Source organism: Chiloscyllium plagiosum, chromosome 29 (assembly GCF_004010195.1).
Source record: "Chiloscyllium plagiosum isolate BGI_BamShark_2017 chromosome 29, ASM401019v2, whole genome shotgun sequence".
NCBI lineage: Eukaryota > Metazoa > Chordata > Chondrichthyes > Orectolobiformes > Hemiscylliidae > Chiloscyllium > Chiloscyllium plagiosum.
Genome location: NC_057738.1, coordinates 48,263,604 through 48,279,782, shown reverse-complemented (window position 1 = coordinate 48,279,782; position 16,179 = coordinate 48,263,604). Strand labels below are relative to the sequence as shown.

Sequence of the window (16,179 nt, the reverse complement as noted above, 5' to 3'; positions counted from 1 at the left end):
ATACCCCAGTGATCCAAGAATTTAAATCCTTGCTTCCTGCACCAGTTCCCCAGCCACACGTTCCAGTCCATTATCTCCCTGTTTCTGGCCTCACCAGCCCGAGGAACTGGAAGCAAACCGGAGATAACCACCTTGAACGTCCTGCTTTTCAGCCTTCTTCCTAGTTCTCCAAAGTCCCGCTGTAGTATGATCCTCCTCTTCTTCCCGACATCATTTGTGCCGACACGTACCACCACCTCTGGCTCTTCACCTTCGTCCTTGAGGATTTCCTGCACTCTGTCTGTGATGTCTTTAATCCTGGCACCAGGAAGGCTACACACCATCCTTAAGTCCCACCTGCTGCCACAAAAACCCCGGTCAGTTCCTCTCACTATGGAGTCCCCTATCTGTGCGATGTCCGACTCTTCCCCTCTGTCTCCACGCCAACTTTTGATTGACAGACCTGGCCGCCTTGCAGACTGGCAGTGTCATCTGTCTCTACTGTTTCCAAAAGATTCAACTTGTTCCTGACAGGTATTTCCCCCGGAGTCTCTTGCACCTGTCTCCTCTCTGCCTTCCTCATCGTCTGCTCTCTTCTGGTATGGTCGGTGTAATAACCTCGCTGAAGGTCTTGTCCAGAAAGATCTCGTTCTCTCGGATGAGCCTAAGGTCCTCGAGTTCTTTCATCAGTGCTGCAATATGCTCTGTCAGTAGCGGAACGTGCACACACTTTCCACACTTATACGAGCCAGACATACTAGAGTCGTTGACCTCCCACATCAAGCATGCAGCACACTGAACCAGCATGGCAGTCATGTCTTCACCCTCTTCAACTGTGGCGTACTCACTTCACTCAACCTCCTTGTCAAAGAGTCCTGAGCTAAAGCCTCACTCTTCAATCCACAGGAACTTCCTTGGACCCTTTTTTTGGGGCAAGTCTGTGGACGTTTAATTTAGGTTAGAGGAGGCCCTACTTTGTAGGACCTGGGGTTTAGAACACACCCACTCAAATAACAATCACTTACCTTCCCGACCGGCTTTGCGCTCCGGCTTCACTTCTGCCCAGCTCCCGCCGCTCTCTGCTGCAAAAAGGAAGAGGTGGTGGAGTCAGACTGATAATGTAAGATGGGATCAGTACATTAGTAAAGGATCTTCAGGCAGGAGGCTATATGAAGTCTGTTTGGGTGGAACTTACTCTTGGAATAACTCCAAGGCCACTAAACAGTAGTGATAGAGGGAGATAAGATATTAATCAGGAGATGAGAAAGATTTGTAGCATATATAATGGTTATCATGGATGACTTCAATCTTCATATAGGTTGGGTAAACCATATGGGACTAGAAAACACATTAAAAAAATAGCTGTACATTAGCTATGAATGCAAAACTTGCGCCCACACTTCCCCCCTAACTTCCCTCCAAGGCCCCAAGGGATACTTCCATATCCGCCACAAATTCACCTTCACCTCCACACACATCATCTATTGCATCTGCTGCACCCGATGTGGCCTCCTCTATATTGGGGAGACAGGCCGCCTACTTGCGGAACGTTTCAGAGAACACCTCTGGGACACCCGGACCAACCAACCCAACCACCCCGTGGCTCAACACTTCAACTCCCCCTCCCACTCCACCAAGGACATGCAGGTCCTTGGACTCCTCCACCGCCAGACCATAGCAACACGACGGCTGGAGGAAGAGCATCTTATCTTCCGCCTAGGAACCCTCCAACCACAAGGGATGAACTCAGATTTCACCAGTTTCCTCATTTCCCCTCCCCCCACCTTGTCTCAGTCAAATCCCTCGAACTCAGCACCGCCTTCCTAACCTGCAATCTTCTTCCTGACCTCTCCGCCCCACTCCGGCCTATCACCCTCACCTTGACCTCCTTCCACCTATCGCATTTCCAACGCCCCTCCCCAAGTCCCTCCTCCCTACCTTTTATCTTAGCCTGCTGGACACACTTTCCTCATTCCTGAAGAAGGGCTTATGCCCGAAACGTCGATTCTCCTGTTCCTTGGATGCTGCCTGACCTGCTGCGCTTTTCTAGCTCATTAGCTATGAATGGCCTTGCAAGAACTATTATATGGATTACAGCAATTGTACATTCTTTCAATGTGCAAAGACTCAATCACTGCAAAAATGGCACCAAAACCTAAATGGATGCAAGGAAGATGTTTCCCCTGGTTGGGGATTCTAATACCAGGGGTCAAATCTTAAATATAAGACATTTAGGACCAAGGTGAGTTTTGTTTTGACACAGAGGGTTGTGAATTTGTCCCAGAGGGCTGTAGAAGCTCAGTCCTTGAATATGTCTAAAAGTAAAGGTTAATAAATTTTTGATTATCAATGGTGTAAAGGGTCATGGAGATAATGTGAGTAAAAGGCTTTGAAGTGTTTGATCAGCCATGATCGTATTGAATGACAGAGCAGGCTCTATGGGCCTACCCCTGTTCCTATCGATCTAACTTTAAAGCAGCTCAATTTGTTTTACTATGCCAAAAGTAAGAATTTTCTGCACCTTTACTCTGGAGGTATTGTATACTTCTGTATTGTATATTTCTGCAGCATTATTGTTTTAAGATGTATGAGATTCCTGAAATGCTTTAAAGTGTCACATCCAATGGAGGTTTATGATTTTAACAGGAACAAAAAAGGCAACTGCAAGAAAAAGTCAGTCTCTTGAAAACTGAACTTGGTGTGCAGAAGCAAAAGAACAACAACATTAAACACTTGAAAGAGAGTCTCTCTGAGGAATTATTTGTTTACAAGTAAGTGCCAGATCTACATTTAAAACTAGCTGCAGTTTGAAAAACACAGCCAAGCAATGTTTTGAAAGGTTTTTGCCATGAAATAAAATAATTGAATATTTAAAAGTGTGTTTGATAGATTGTTGACTGAAAAGAGATTCAAAGGTTATAAGAAGTAGGCAGAAAAGTAGACTTGCTGCTATAATCAGTACAACCACATAATTATTATGGCAGAACAATCTCAAGGGACTGAATGGCCTCTTCCTACTCCTAATTCGTAGGTTTGTATGAAAAATAATTCATCTAGATGGTGCTTCCCAAAATTTATATTGGGAAAAAAGTATACAATTCCATTTTCACAAGAATGACATGAAGCAAGTGTCATTTTCTATCAGTAATGAGAGCCTAAACAATTAAAAAACAGCATTTTCTCATCCCATCTATTCTTAATTCCTTACCCAATTTATACAAATTAAGTTCATTATTTTCAATTCGTATTTTCTGAATTTACAAGAATATAGGTTACTATTATTAGGTCCACCAGGCAGTCAAAGCAAATCAAGCAAGTCGTGCAGGAGTCCCCTGGGGTCCCGCTCATAAGTCAGTTTTCCATATTGGAAGCTGATGATGGTTTTCAAGGGAATGCAGATAGAGCCAAGCTTCTGGCACAAACAGGCCAACTGTACAGAAAAGGAGGAATAAGAAAGCAGAAACAACAGTGGTAGGGGATTCATTGGTTAGGGGAAGAGACAAATGTTTCTGTGGTGGCAGATGCAACTCCGGATCATAGAACACATTTATACCATAATTATTGATAGAATTAGGGATGAGGTCTTGCATCAACAACTTAGGGAGCTATGCAGTGAACTAAACGGTAGAACCATAAAGGTTGCAATCTCTGCCAATCCTGGTGCTATGTTTAAGCAAGTACAGAAATAGGAGAACAAGATAGGCGAATACCTGGCTCGAGCATTGGTGCAGGAGGGAAGGTTTTAAGTTCCGGGATCACTGGGACTGTTTCTGGGGAAGTTGGGACTTCGATCTGACTGCATGGTGATCAGGAGTAAGAACTGAATATCCAGGAGTATTCAGTACTTAGGAAGGACAGACAAAAAGAAAAAAGCAGTGGAGTTGCATTACTAATTAAAGAAGATATAAACACAATATTGAGGAAAGATATTAATGCTGACAATGTAAAAGCTAAAAATCACACAACACCAGGTTAAAGTCCAACAGGTTTAATTGGAAGCACACTAGCTTTCGGAGCGTCGCTCCTTCATCAGGTGATAGTGGAGGGCTCAATCCTAACAGAATTTATAGCAAAAATTTACAGTGTGATGTAACTGAAATTATACATTGAAAAATTAATTGTCTGTTAAGCCTTTCACCTGTTAGAATACAGTGATAGTTTCACTTCTTTCATGTGTAAATCACAAAACCTTTTTTTAAAAAGTTGCATTCTCGGGTTAGCTGTTAATAATCGTGATAGCTAGACAATATGTTGAAGGTGTTAGCCCCCTGTGTTCTCTGTCTATGCCATGATGTTTAGATTGATTTTAATCTAAAAAGCGAGATAACAGAGTTTTACATGAATTCATGCAGTTTTTGAGCTCAGAGTTCTACATGAATGCATGCAGTTTTTGAGCAAAGTACAATGTAACCCTGAAAGTACAAATTCACCCCACAAAATATATGTGTGCATGTGGGTCTTTGTCTGTGTGTGTGTGTCTGTCTGGGTTGGGGGTTGTGAGTGTGAGAAAGTGTATGTTGTATGTAGTCAGTGCAGAATGTCTTAAGTCTGTGAGGGGGTGCATATGTGAGTGTGTGTAGGTGTCTGTGTGTGCATCTGTGTGTATGTGTGTCCGTGTGTATGTGTGAGTATGTGTGTGTGTGTGTAGGAGTATCTGTGTGTGTGTAGTGCAACGGTGGTCACCTGTAATGTGACATGAACCCGAAGTCCCGGTTGAGACCCTCCCTATGGGTACCGAACGTAGCTATCAGCCTCTGCCCGGCCACTTTTCTCTGCTGCGTGTCCCAAAGTCCACCTTGGAGGATGGTCACCCGAAGGTCCGAGGCTGAATGTCCTGGACCACTGAAGTGTTCTCCAACTGGGAGGGAACCCTCCTGTCTTTTGATTGTTGGTGCCCATTCATCCGTTGTCGTAGCCTTTGCTCGGTTTCCCCAATGTACCATGGCTCCGGGCATCCTTGCCTGCAACGTATAAGATAGACAATATTGGCTGAGTTATATGTGTAAATGCCATGTACAAGGTGGGAGGTGTCCCCACGCGTAATAGTGGTATCTATGTCCACACTCTGCCCGGCTCTCAGGACAACTCCATATAACCCTGTCACAGTGGGCGCTGCAAGATGTGTTGCAGGAAGTGCAAAACCTGTGCCCACCCCACTCCCCTCACTTCCATTCGAGGCCCCAAGGGATCCTTCCACATCTGTCAGAAATTCACCTGTACCTCTCCCAATGTCACCCATTGCACCCGATGTGGTCTCCTCTACAACGGGGAGACAGGACACCTCCTTGCGGATCATTTCAGAGAACATTTCTGGGACACCCGCACCCACCGATCCCACTGCCCTGTGGCTGAACACTTCAACTCCCCCTTCCACTCCATCAAGGACATGCAGGTCCTGGGCATCCTCCACCACCAAACCGTTACCACCCGACGCCTGGAGGAGGAATGCCTCATATTCAGCCTTGGGACCCTGCAACCACATGGCATAAATGTGGATTTCAACAGCTTCCTCATTTCCCCTCCCCCCACATTACCCCAGTTCCAAGCCTTCAACTCGGCACTGCCCTCCAGACCTGTCCATCGCTCCCCCCTCTGGCCCATCACCTTCTCCTTCACCTTCTTCCACCTATCACTTNNNNATCTCTCAGCCACAAGACTCATTCCTGATGGAGGGCAATTCTCCTGCTCCTCGAATGCTGCCTGACCTGCTGTGCTTTTCCAGCACCACACACTCAACTCTGATCTCCAGTATCTGCAGTCTTCACTTTCTCCCAGATCTGAGTATTGGCAACAATTTAGAAGTCAGGAAAGGAGGACCAGTAGCCTGATTAAGTAGGGGAAAATAGAGTATGGAAATCCTTCGGGGAACCTAAGAACTGACTCTAAAAGTTTCTATAGGCTTGTAAAGTGAAAAAGACTGCTGAAAACTATTGTAGGTCCTTTCCAGTTAGAAACAGGGAACTTTTAATGGGGAACAAAGAAATGGCTGGGATGATGCTAGAGTCCATTATCAATGAGTTTAAAGCAGAGCATTTAGAAAACAATAGAATCAGATACATTCTGCATGGATTTACAAAAGAGAAACCATACTTGACAAATCTACTGGAATTTCTTCAATTACCTAACTAGTAGAGTTGATCAAAGGGAGCCAATGGACATGTTTTATTTGGATTTTCATTAGGCTTTCAACAGACTCCCACACAAGAGATTAGTGTGTACAATTAAAGCACATGGGATGAAATAGCGTATTGAAATGGAGAGAAAATTATTTAGGAGACAGGAAACAAAGAGTAAGAATAAATAGGTGTTTTTCCAAATGGAAGGCAATGGCTAGGGGGTACCACAGGACCTGGGTGTCCTCATGCTACAGTCACTGAAAGTAAACACATAGCAGTAGGCACCAATATGTTGGCCTTCATAGCGAGAGAGTTTGAGTACAGGAACAGGGATGTCTTGCTACAATTGTACAGGACTTTGGTGAGACCTCACCTGAAATGTTGTGTGCAGTTCCTTATCTGAGGAAAGATGTTCTTGCTATAGAGGGAATGCAGCTAAGGTTTACTAAATTGATTCCTGGGATGCCTGGACTGAGGAGAGATTGAGTCAGTTATGATTGTATTCACCAGAATTTAGAAGAATCAGGGGGATCTCAAAAAATCCTATAAAGTTCTAACAGGACTTGACAAGGCAGATGCAGGAAGGATGCTCCTGATGGTGGGGGAGCCTGGACCAAGGATCATGGTTTAAGGATAAGAGGTAAACCTTTTAGGACTGATTTCAGGAGAAATCTCTTCATTCAAAGAGTGATGACCCTGTGGAATTCACTACCACAGAATGTGGCTGAGGCTAAAATGTTATATGTTTTCAAGGAGGGGATAGATACAGCTCTATTGGCTAAAGGGATATTGGGGGATTGGGGTTAGGGTACTGAGCTTGATAATCAGCCATGATTATATTGAATGGTGGAACAGGCTTGAGGGGTAGAATGGCCTGCTCCTGCTCCTCTCTTCTATGTTTCTATACAGGTCGTTCTGCAATAAAACGACAGTTGTGTTCCTTTGCAACCTCATACTACAGAGAAAGTAGCGCTGCAAAAGTTCACTAATAGAAAATTGCTATACCCATCCAAGAGAAAGTTTGCATTATCCAAACAACATTGACAATTCATCAATCACATTATAGCCAATTTGTGCTGACAAAACATTGCATTATAGCAGAATGACCTATATTTATAAGTGGTATGGTCTGCACCTGAACCAAAATGAAATCAACATCCTCGCAGGAGAGTTTGCTTCTGCTATTGGGAAGAGTTTAAACTAGTCAGCAGAGACAAGGGACACAGTGCATTAGTTCAATAGCAGCACAAGATAAGTTTTGATTCCTTTTCTAAGAGAGTGAGTTTAGACATGTTGTGTCTCAAGGAAGGAAGGTGAGGCTGCACGACCTCTACTTTAATGTTAGAAGTATTGGAAGTAAGAGAGACAATTTAAGGATATGAACTTATATGTGAGAAGAGGATTCTGGGTAATCCAAGATGGAGGACAGGAAACATTTCTGACTGGAACAGGCTGCTCCTTTCTTGAAGTATTTTAAGTGTTGGAGGTGATTTTCTCGAATTCCAGGAGCAGCAATTACTGTTTTATATGCTGTTGCATTGTTTAGAACTTTGGAGAAATAAAGAAGTCAAAACAACGGCACTTTTAAAAGGGAGAAGGACAGACAATAGGCAGCACATGGTCTGTGCAGGACAGAGAGAGAGAAAGAAACCCACATTGCTCACTGACACAGCAGTGAACCTGTGCAGTTACCGCCTTTGCTGTTTGAATTCATGTATCGCTGGACATTGGAGGGCATCTAGGACAACTTAACAAACAGCAAAATTCATAACTGATCTTGGAGGAACCTTTTTGGGAGAGGCCACAGCACAAAAAAGATAAGTTAATAGTTTTAAGTATAGCCTTGCTGTAAATCTACAATAGTGAGTAGAGTGGGGTTTTTTTTGATGATATGTTTTATTGAAATATGTCTCTTAAGTCATAAGTATTAAGTTAGCCTGCAGCAGTGTTTGTAGAGGAATAAGACAGTGCTATTTTCTGGAGGATTGGAAGAACCAAAAATGGCCTTCAGTAGAGTGATGTGCTCTTCTTGTCTGATGTGGGAGTTTAGGAAGAGTTTACATCTTACTGAGGATTATATCTGAAACAACTGCCATTGATTGCAAATCCTATAAGATCAAATGGATCAGTTGGAGCAACAGAAGCAATGAGGAATTTACAAGAGCAAGGGAGTGTGATGGATGACAGTTATAGGAAGGGAGAAAAGCCGCAGATATAGTCACGTAGATGGGTTGACTTCAGGAAAGGTAAGAGAGGTAGGCAGGTAGTGCAGGAGTCTTCTGTGGCTATCCCCATTTCAAATACGTATGCTGTTTTGGAAATTGTAGGGGGTGATGGATTCTCAGGGGAACATAGCATGAACAGCTAATTTTGATGGTATTAGGCAAGAACTTTCGAAAGCTGATTGGGCGCAGATGTTCGCAGGTAAAGGACGGCTGAAAAATGGGAAGTCTTCAGAAATGAGATAACGAAAGTCCAGAGAAAGTATATTCCTGTTAAGGTGAAAGGGAAGGCTGGTAGGTATAGGGAACGCTGGATGACTAAAGAAATTGAGGGTTTGATTAAGAAAAAGAAGGAAGCATATGTTAGGTATAGACAGGATAGATCGAGTGAATCCTTAGAAGAGTATAAAGGCAGTAGGAGTATATTTAAGAGGGAAATCAGGAGGGCAAAAAGGGGACATGAGATAGCTTTGGCAAATAGAGTTAAGGAGAATCCAAAGGGTTTTTGCAAATACATTAGGAACAAAAGGGTAAGGAGGGAGAGAATAGGGCCCCTCAAAGATCAGCAAGGTGGCCTTTGTGTGGAGCCGCACGAGATAGGGCAGATACTAAACGAGTATTTTGCATCAGCGTTTACTGTGGAAAAGGACATGGAAGATATAGACTGTAGGGAAATAGATGGTGACATCTTGAAAAATGTCCATATTGCAGATGAGGAAGTGCTAGATGCCTTGAAACGCATAAAAGTGGATGAATCCCCTGGACCGGATAAGGTGTACCCTAGAACTCTGTGGGAAGCTAACGAAGTGATTGCTGGGCCCCTTGCTGAGATATTTGTATCATCGATCGTCACAGGTGAGGTGCCGGAAGACTGGAGGTTGGCTAACATGGTGCCACTGTTTAAGAAAGGTAGTAAGAACAAGCCAGGGAACTATAGACCAGTGAGCCTGACGTCGGTGGTGGGCAAGTTGTTGGAGGGAATCTTGAGGGACAGGATGTACATGTATTTGGAAAGACAAGGACTGATTAGGGATAGTCAACCTGGCTCTATGCGTGGGAAATCATGTCTCACAAACTTGATTGGGTTTTTTGAAGAAGTAACAAAGAGGATTGATGGGCAGAGCAGTAGATGTGATCTATATGGACTTCAGTAAGGTGTTCGACAAGGTTCTCCGTGGGAGACTGGTGAGCAAGATTAGATCTCATGGAATACAGGGAAACCTCAATACTTGGATACAGAACTGGCTCAAAGGTAGAAGACAGAGGGTGGTGGTGGAGGGTTGTTTTTCAGACTGGAGGCTTGCGACCAGTGGAGTGCCGCAAGGATCGTTTCTGGGTCCATTACTTTTCATCATTTTATATAAATGATTTGGATGTGGGCATAAGAGGTATAGTTAGTAGGTTTGCTAATGACACCAAAATTAGAAGTGTAGTGGTGCTGCATTTTGGGAAAGCAAATCTTAGCAGGACTTATACGCTTAATGATAAGGTACTAGGGAGTGTTGCTGAACAAAGAGATTTTGGAGTGCAGGTTCATAGCTCCTTGAAAGTGGAGTCACAGGTAGATAGAATAGTGAAGAAGGCGTTTGATATGCTTTCCTTTATTGGTCAGAGTATTGGGTACAGGGGTTGGGAGGTCATGTTGCAGCTGTACAGGACATTGGTTTGGCCACTGTTGGAATATTGCATGCAGTTCTGGTCTCCTTCTTATCAGAAAGATGTATTGAAACTTGAAAGAGTTCAGAAAAGATTTACGAGGATGTTGCCAGGGTTGGAGGATTTGAGTTATAGGGAGAGATTGAACACGCTGAGGGGTGACCTGAAAGAGGTTTATAAAATCATGAGGGGCATGGATAGGATAAATAGGCAAAATCTTTTCCCTGGGGTTGGGGAGTCCAGAACTAGAGGGTATAGGTTTAGGGTGAGAGGGGAAAGATATAAAAGAGACCTAAGGGGGAACTTTTTTGACTGAGGGTGGTACATGTATGGAATGAGCCACCAGAGGAAGTGGTGGAGGCTGGTACAATTGCAACATTTAAGAGCCATTTGGATGGGTATATGAATAGGAAGGGTTTGGAGGGATATGGACCAGGTCTGGCAGGTGAGACTAGATTGGGTTGGGATATCTTGTCGGCATGGACGGGTTAGACTGAAAGGTCTGTTTCCATGCTGTACATATCTTTGACTCTGTGTAAGAGGATTGTGGTCAGTGTACACAACTGTCTATGACACATTAAAATGTTGTAAGGCTAGTACCAAACTCAATAGTTAATTTTCGATTGTGGAGTATTTCCTCTGGTGGATGTTGTTCTTCTTCGAAAAGTAATCAACTGGCAGTTCAATCCCATCCTCATCTTCCTGTAGGAGTACAGCTCCAACTCCATTGTCACTAGCATCGATGGTGACTTTAAAACATTTTGAAAAGTTTGGTGTAGCTAAAACTGGTTTGGTGGTTAATATTGATTTCAAATGGTCGAATGCCTCGTGGCATGGTTCTATCCACCGAAACTTTGTGTTCTTCTTCAGCAAATCGGTTAACAGTGCCACTACACTGCTGAAATTTGGAACAATCCTCCGAATAGAGTTTGAAAAATCGAAGCACCTCTTTCTTCGAGGTTGGTGTGGAAATTCTTCGATGGCCTTCGTCTTTGCATTCCATGGGCTCAACTTTCCATGACCGATGTTATGTCCCAAGAACGTTACCTCTGCTTTCTTGAATTCCATTTTAAGTTTATCACAGATTTTGTTTCTTGTAGTCATTCAAAGAGCTCTGCCAAATGTACCATGTGATCTTTCTAGGACGTACTAAAGATCACTACATCGTCCAAATACACTACACAGCCACAACTCTGTTCATGTGTCTTTGGAATGTGATGGGCGCGTTTTTCCTTCCAAAGGGCATAACTTTAAACTGATTTTACACATTTGGTGTAACAAACACAGAAATTTCTTTCACCAGCTCTGATAAAGGTACCTCCCAGTAAGCACGCATCAAGTCAAACTTGGTGATGTAAATAGCTTGTCCGACTTTCTTGATACAGACTGCCAATCTAGGAATTGATATGAATCTGATTTTGTAACGGCATTGACCTTCCGATAATCCATGCGGAATCGTTGACTCATCCCGTTTGGGAACTAAGACGATCGGCGAACTCCACTCGCTCTGGCTTGTTTCAAGGATGTTCTTGTCAAGCATGGCCTCCACCTCCATCTGGATCTGTCTGGCTTTGAGAGGATTAAGCCAATATGGGTGTTGTTTTATCGGAGCAGTATTTCCTATGTTTACTTCATGTACAATAGCATTAGTCCTCCCCATCTGATTCGTACAAATGTCCTTAGAGTCAAAGAGATGTACAGCATGGAAACAGATCTTTCAGTCCAACCCATCCATGCCGACCAGATATCCCAACCCAATCTAGTCCCACCTGCCAGCACCTGACCCATATCCCTCCAAACCCTTCCTATTCATATACCCATCCAAATGCCTCTTAAACGTTGCAATTGTACTAGCCTCCACCACTTCGATTTAGCCCCTTAGAATTCTTTTATATCTTTCCCCTCTCACCCTAAACCTATGCCCTCTAGTTCTGGACTCCCTGACCCCAGGAAAAAAACTTTGCATATTTACCCTATCCATGCCCCTCATGATTTTATAAACCTCTATAAGGTCAACCCTTGGTCTCCGACGCTCCAGCCACAGCCTGTTCAACCTCTCCCTATAGCTCAAATCTTCTAGCCCTAGCAACATCCTCGTAAATCTTTTCTGAACTCTTTCAAGTTTCACAACATCTTTCTGATAAGAAGGAGACCAGAATTGCATGCAATATTCCAACAGTGGCCTAAACAGTGTCCTGTACATGACCTTCCAACTCCTGTACTCAATACTCTGACCAATAAAGGAAAGCATACCAAACGCCTTCTTCACTATCCTATCTACCTGCGACTCCACTTTCAAGGAGCTATGAACCTGCACTCCAAGGTCTCTTTGTTCAGCAACACTCCCTAGGACCATACCATTAAGTGTATAAGTCCTGCTAAGATTTGCTTTCCCAAAATGCAGCTTGTATTAGATTAGATTAGATTACTTTACAGTGTGGAAACAGGCCCTTCGGCCCAACAAGTCCCCGACCCGCCGAAGTGCAACCCACCCATACCCCTACATTTACCCCTTACCTTGCACTACGGACAATTTAGCATGGCCAATTCACCTAACCTGCACATCTTTGGACTGTGGGAGGAAACTGGAGCACCCGGAGGAAACCCACGCAGACACGGGGAGAATGTGCAAACTCCACACAATCAGTCGCCTGAGGCGGGAATTGAACCCGGGTCTCTGGTGCTGTGAGGCAGCAGTGCTAACCACTGTGCCACCGTATTGTAGCAACAAATCTTTCAACTCTGTTCTATGCTCCTTAGACCGATAGCTTACTAATCTATCCCACTCCTCAATGACTTCTTTATTTTTTTAATCTATTTTGGGTATCTCAAAATCCATATCATCTGCATTTGATTCCTCACTCTGCAGGACTGTAGCTAACACCTGTTTCTCCAGTTCTTTCTATCTGGAGAATACGGTTTCAACATATTCACATGACATACCCGACATCTTTTTTTCCTATCTGGCATCTTCACTAAATAGTTCACCTTGACTCGACTTTTTCTCAATTTAATAGGGACCACTAAACATGGCTTTGAAGGGACCTCCTATCAGTGGTAACAGTACTAACACATTATCCTCTTGGGAAAACATCCGAGTCTCAGAGCTTTTATCTGCCACCTGCTTCATTCTAAATTGTGCCCTCTTTAGGTGCTGTTTAGCTAACTCATCTACTAGATTTAGTCTCTCCCTCACCTCCAATATATAATGTAAGTGTGGTCCTGTCAATTTTTCTTCAATTAATTTCAAAGGGCCTCTTACTTCATGATTGAACTCAAAAGGAGTAAACTGAGTAGATTTGTTTGGGGCATCTTTATCCCAATCTTTTGGGTAATCCTGACAGTATGCTTTCAACAGGGTCTTCGAGACCTGATGCCACCTTTCTAAAGCTCCCTGGGATTCAGGATGATATGCGCTGGATTTAAAGTGCTGTATACCTAAGCTATCCATAACCTCCTTAAACAGCCTAGCAGTAAAATCAGACCCTTTATCTGACTGAATCTGTCTGGGTAGCCCATACCGTGTGAAGAAAGCTACTAAATCCTCTACCACCCTTTTTGTCTTGATACTCCGTAATGGAATTGCCTCCAGAAATCTCCAGAAACCATAATGGTTAACAAGTACTAGTTACCATTTTTAGTTCTCAGGAGGGGACCTACACGATCAATTATAACCCGCGTGAAAGGTTCTTCAAATGTGGGAATTGGCAACAAAGATGCTGGTTTTGTTAGCGCCTGTGACTTACTTACCATTTGGGGTGTATGATACGTATGGCAAAAGTTAACCACATCCTTGTGCATTCCAGGCCAAAAAATTGTTTTTGTACCTTAACCTGAGTCTTTCGTACCCCTAGGTGACATTCAACAGGTAGTTCATGTGCACTACCGTAACACCTCCTGTCTGGATGCTACCGGCAACACAGTCTGGTGCACTTCAGCCCATTTCTCCTCTGCATTAACCTACCGCGGTCTCCATTTCCGTCTGAGGATTCTCTCTTTCAGGTATAACCCTCCGGATTATTCTCTGCCTCCTTTTCAGAGTATGCACCCACATATATATCTTTTATTGTCTTGCTGTTGCAAGTCTCTTAGCCTTTCAGGACTAAACACTTGTGTCTGACCCTCTGCCTGTTCAGGTTTTTCCTGCACCATTACATCAAACAGGGTATCCGCTAACTGAACCTCAACCCCTTCATCTTTCTTTTTACGTTTCATAGAACATAGAAAAATACAGCACAGTACAGGCCCTTTGGCCCTCGATGTTGTGCCGATCCAGGCCCACCTAACCTACACTAGCCCACTATCCTCCATATGCCTATCCAATGCCCATTTCGTGCTGTGATAGTAGGATCTGGTTACTACACAATCTGGGAAAATACCAGGATATTTCTGTTTTAATTCTTCCATTTCTTGGTTTTCCTTGGGCTTCCCACAACAAGGGGTGTCACTCCCAACTTGGATCCTGAATTCCTGGAACTGGTACTTTATCAAACACTCCCGCTGTAACTTCTCCAGTCTTAAGTTGGCACTCCAACCTGATTTTACATAGGGGAATGCTAAATTCCTGTCCATCTATCCCACAAATTACCACACTCATGGATAACAGATCAGAAAGAGTGCATTATTTGCTCATCCCTTACTATCAGCAACTGGTTAGATCCTGTATCTCTCAAAATTAGAACTTCCCTCTGTTCTTTCTGAGTAAACTTTACCCACAGAAGCAAATTCTTTTTAGAGATCAGGTACTACTATACCCGCTGCCTAGGCTGTGCACTCTCCTCAGCTCTTCTTGGGGTCTCCTTTACTACCTTCACTAATGCCATTGGCTTAGCGTCTTTTACCACATCTCTTCCCACAGCGCCTTTCTTTAACAACTAGCACTGTGTCTTTACGTGTCCCACCTTTTCCTAGTGCCCTTCTGAAACCACAATTTCTTGTGTCCCACTCCATTACAGTGAAACCATCTGAGGCCTTTCACCTCCTGTCCACCCTCTTGGGCTTCTTTAACCTGTGGTAAAATCTTAACAGTGCGCTCGTAGTGTAGGATCTCCCCTTCTCCCAACCTCTGTTCCTCACAAGATGAAATTCTGGCCAGAAGTTTGTCATATGCAACAGCAACGCATTCATTTGTCAGTTCCTGAACTTTCTGTTCCTCTACGTGAATTCTTACCATTTCTGGAAGTGAGTTTTTAAACTCTTCCAGCAGAATAATCTCTCTTAGAGCCTCAAATGTCCTATCTATCTTGAAAGCAGGCACTCATCGATCAAAATGTTTAATTCTTTCAAACTCAACGTAAGTCTGACCTGGTTCTTTGTGTTTCTGAACCACTGTCTATATGCTTCTGGTAAAAACAATGACTGCAGATGCTGGAAACCAGATTCTAGATCAGTGGTGCTGGAAGAGCACAGCAATTCAGGCAGCATCCGAGGACAGGCAAAATCGACGTTTCGGGCAAAAGCCCTTCATCAGGAATAAAGGCAGAGAGCCTGAAGCGTGGAGAGATAAGCTAGAGGGGGGGGGGGGGGGGGAGAGAGTAGCATAGAGTACAATAGGTCAGTGGGGAAGGAGATGAACGTGATAGGTCAGGGAGGAGAGGGTGGAGTGGATAGGTGGAAAAGAAGCTGGGCAGGTCGGACAAGTCCGGACAGGTCAGGGGACCGAGTTTCTGGAGGTTAGAAGCTAGGATGAGGTGGGGGAAGGGGAAATGAGGAAACTGTTAAAATCCACATTGATGCCCTGGGGTTGAAGTGTTCCCAGTGGCTCAACATTTCAACTCCCCCTCCCACTCTGCCAAGGATATGGAGGTGCTGGGCCTCCTCCACCACCGCTCCCTCACCACCAGACGCCTGGAGGAAGAACGCCTCATCTTCCACCTCGGAACACTTCAACCCCAGGCCACCACCAGACGCCTGGAGGAAGAACGCCTCATCTTCCACCTCGGAACACTTCAACCCCAGGCCACCACCAGACGCCTGGAGGAAGAACGCCTCATCTTCCACCTCGGAACACTTCAACCCCAGGCCACCACCAGACGCCTGGAGGAAGAACGCCTCATCTTCCACCTCGGAACACTTCAACCCCAGGCCACCACCAGACGCCTGGAGGAAGAACGCCTCATCTTCCGCCTCGGAACACTTCAACCCCAGGGCATCAATGTGGATTCCAACAGTTTCCTCATTTCCCCTTCCCCCACCTCAACCTAGTT

General features: G+C 44.3%; 2 protein-coding genes across 3 annotated transcripts in view; one reads left to right on the top strand and one right to left on the bottom strand.

The window, feature by feature from the left end:
- LOC122564571 (syncoilin-like) overlaps positions 1–16,179 on the top strand; it is a 73,272-nt gene that overhangs the window by 44,009 nt on the left and 13,084 nt on the right. Inside the window, exon 4 of one of the 2 annotated variants that reach the window (XR_006315942.1) lies at positions 2,626–2,710. Coding sequence is in view for 1 of the 2 variants with exons in the window: in XM_043719669.1 (XP_043575604.1) it covers positions 2,626–2,750 (125 nt within the window). In the remaining variant the exon portion in view is untranslated. Of the gene's footprint in view, positions 1–2,625; positions 2,751–16,179 lie in introns of those variants that run through there. The other variant, XM_043719669.1, reaches the window with a different exon arrangement.
- LOC122564570 (histone-binding protein RBBP4) overlaps positions 4,925–16,179 on the bottom strand; it is an 81,813-nt gene continuing 70,558 nt past the window's right edge. Inside the window, exon 15 of the mRNA XM_043719663.1 lies at positions 4,925–4,940. The gene's annotated coding sequence lies outside the window, so the exon portion shown is untranslated. The remainder of the gene's footprint in view (positions 4,941–16,179) is intronic.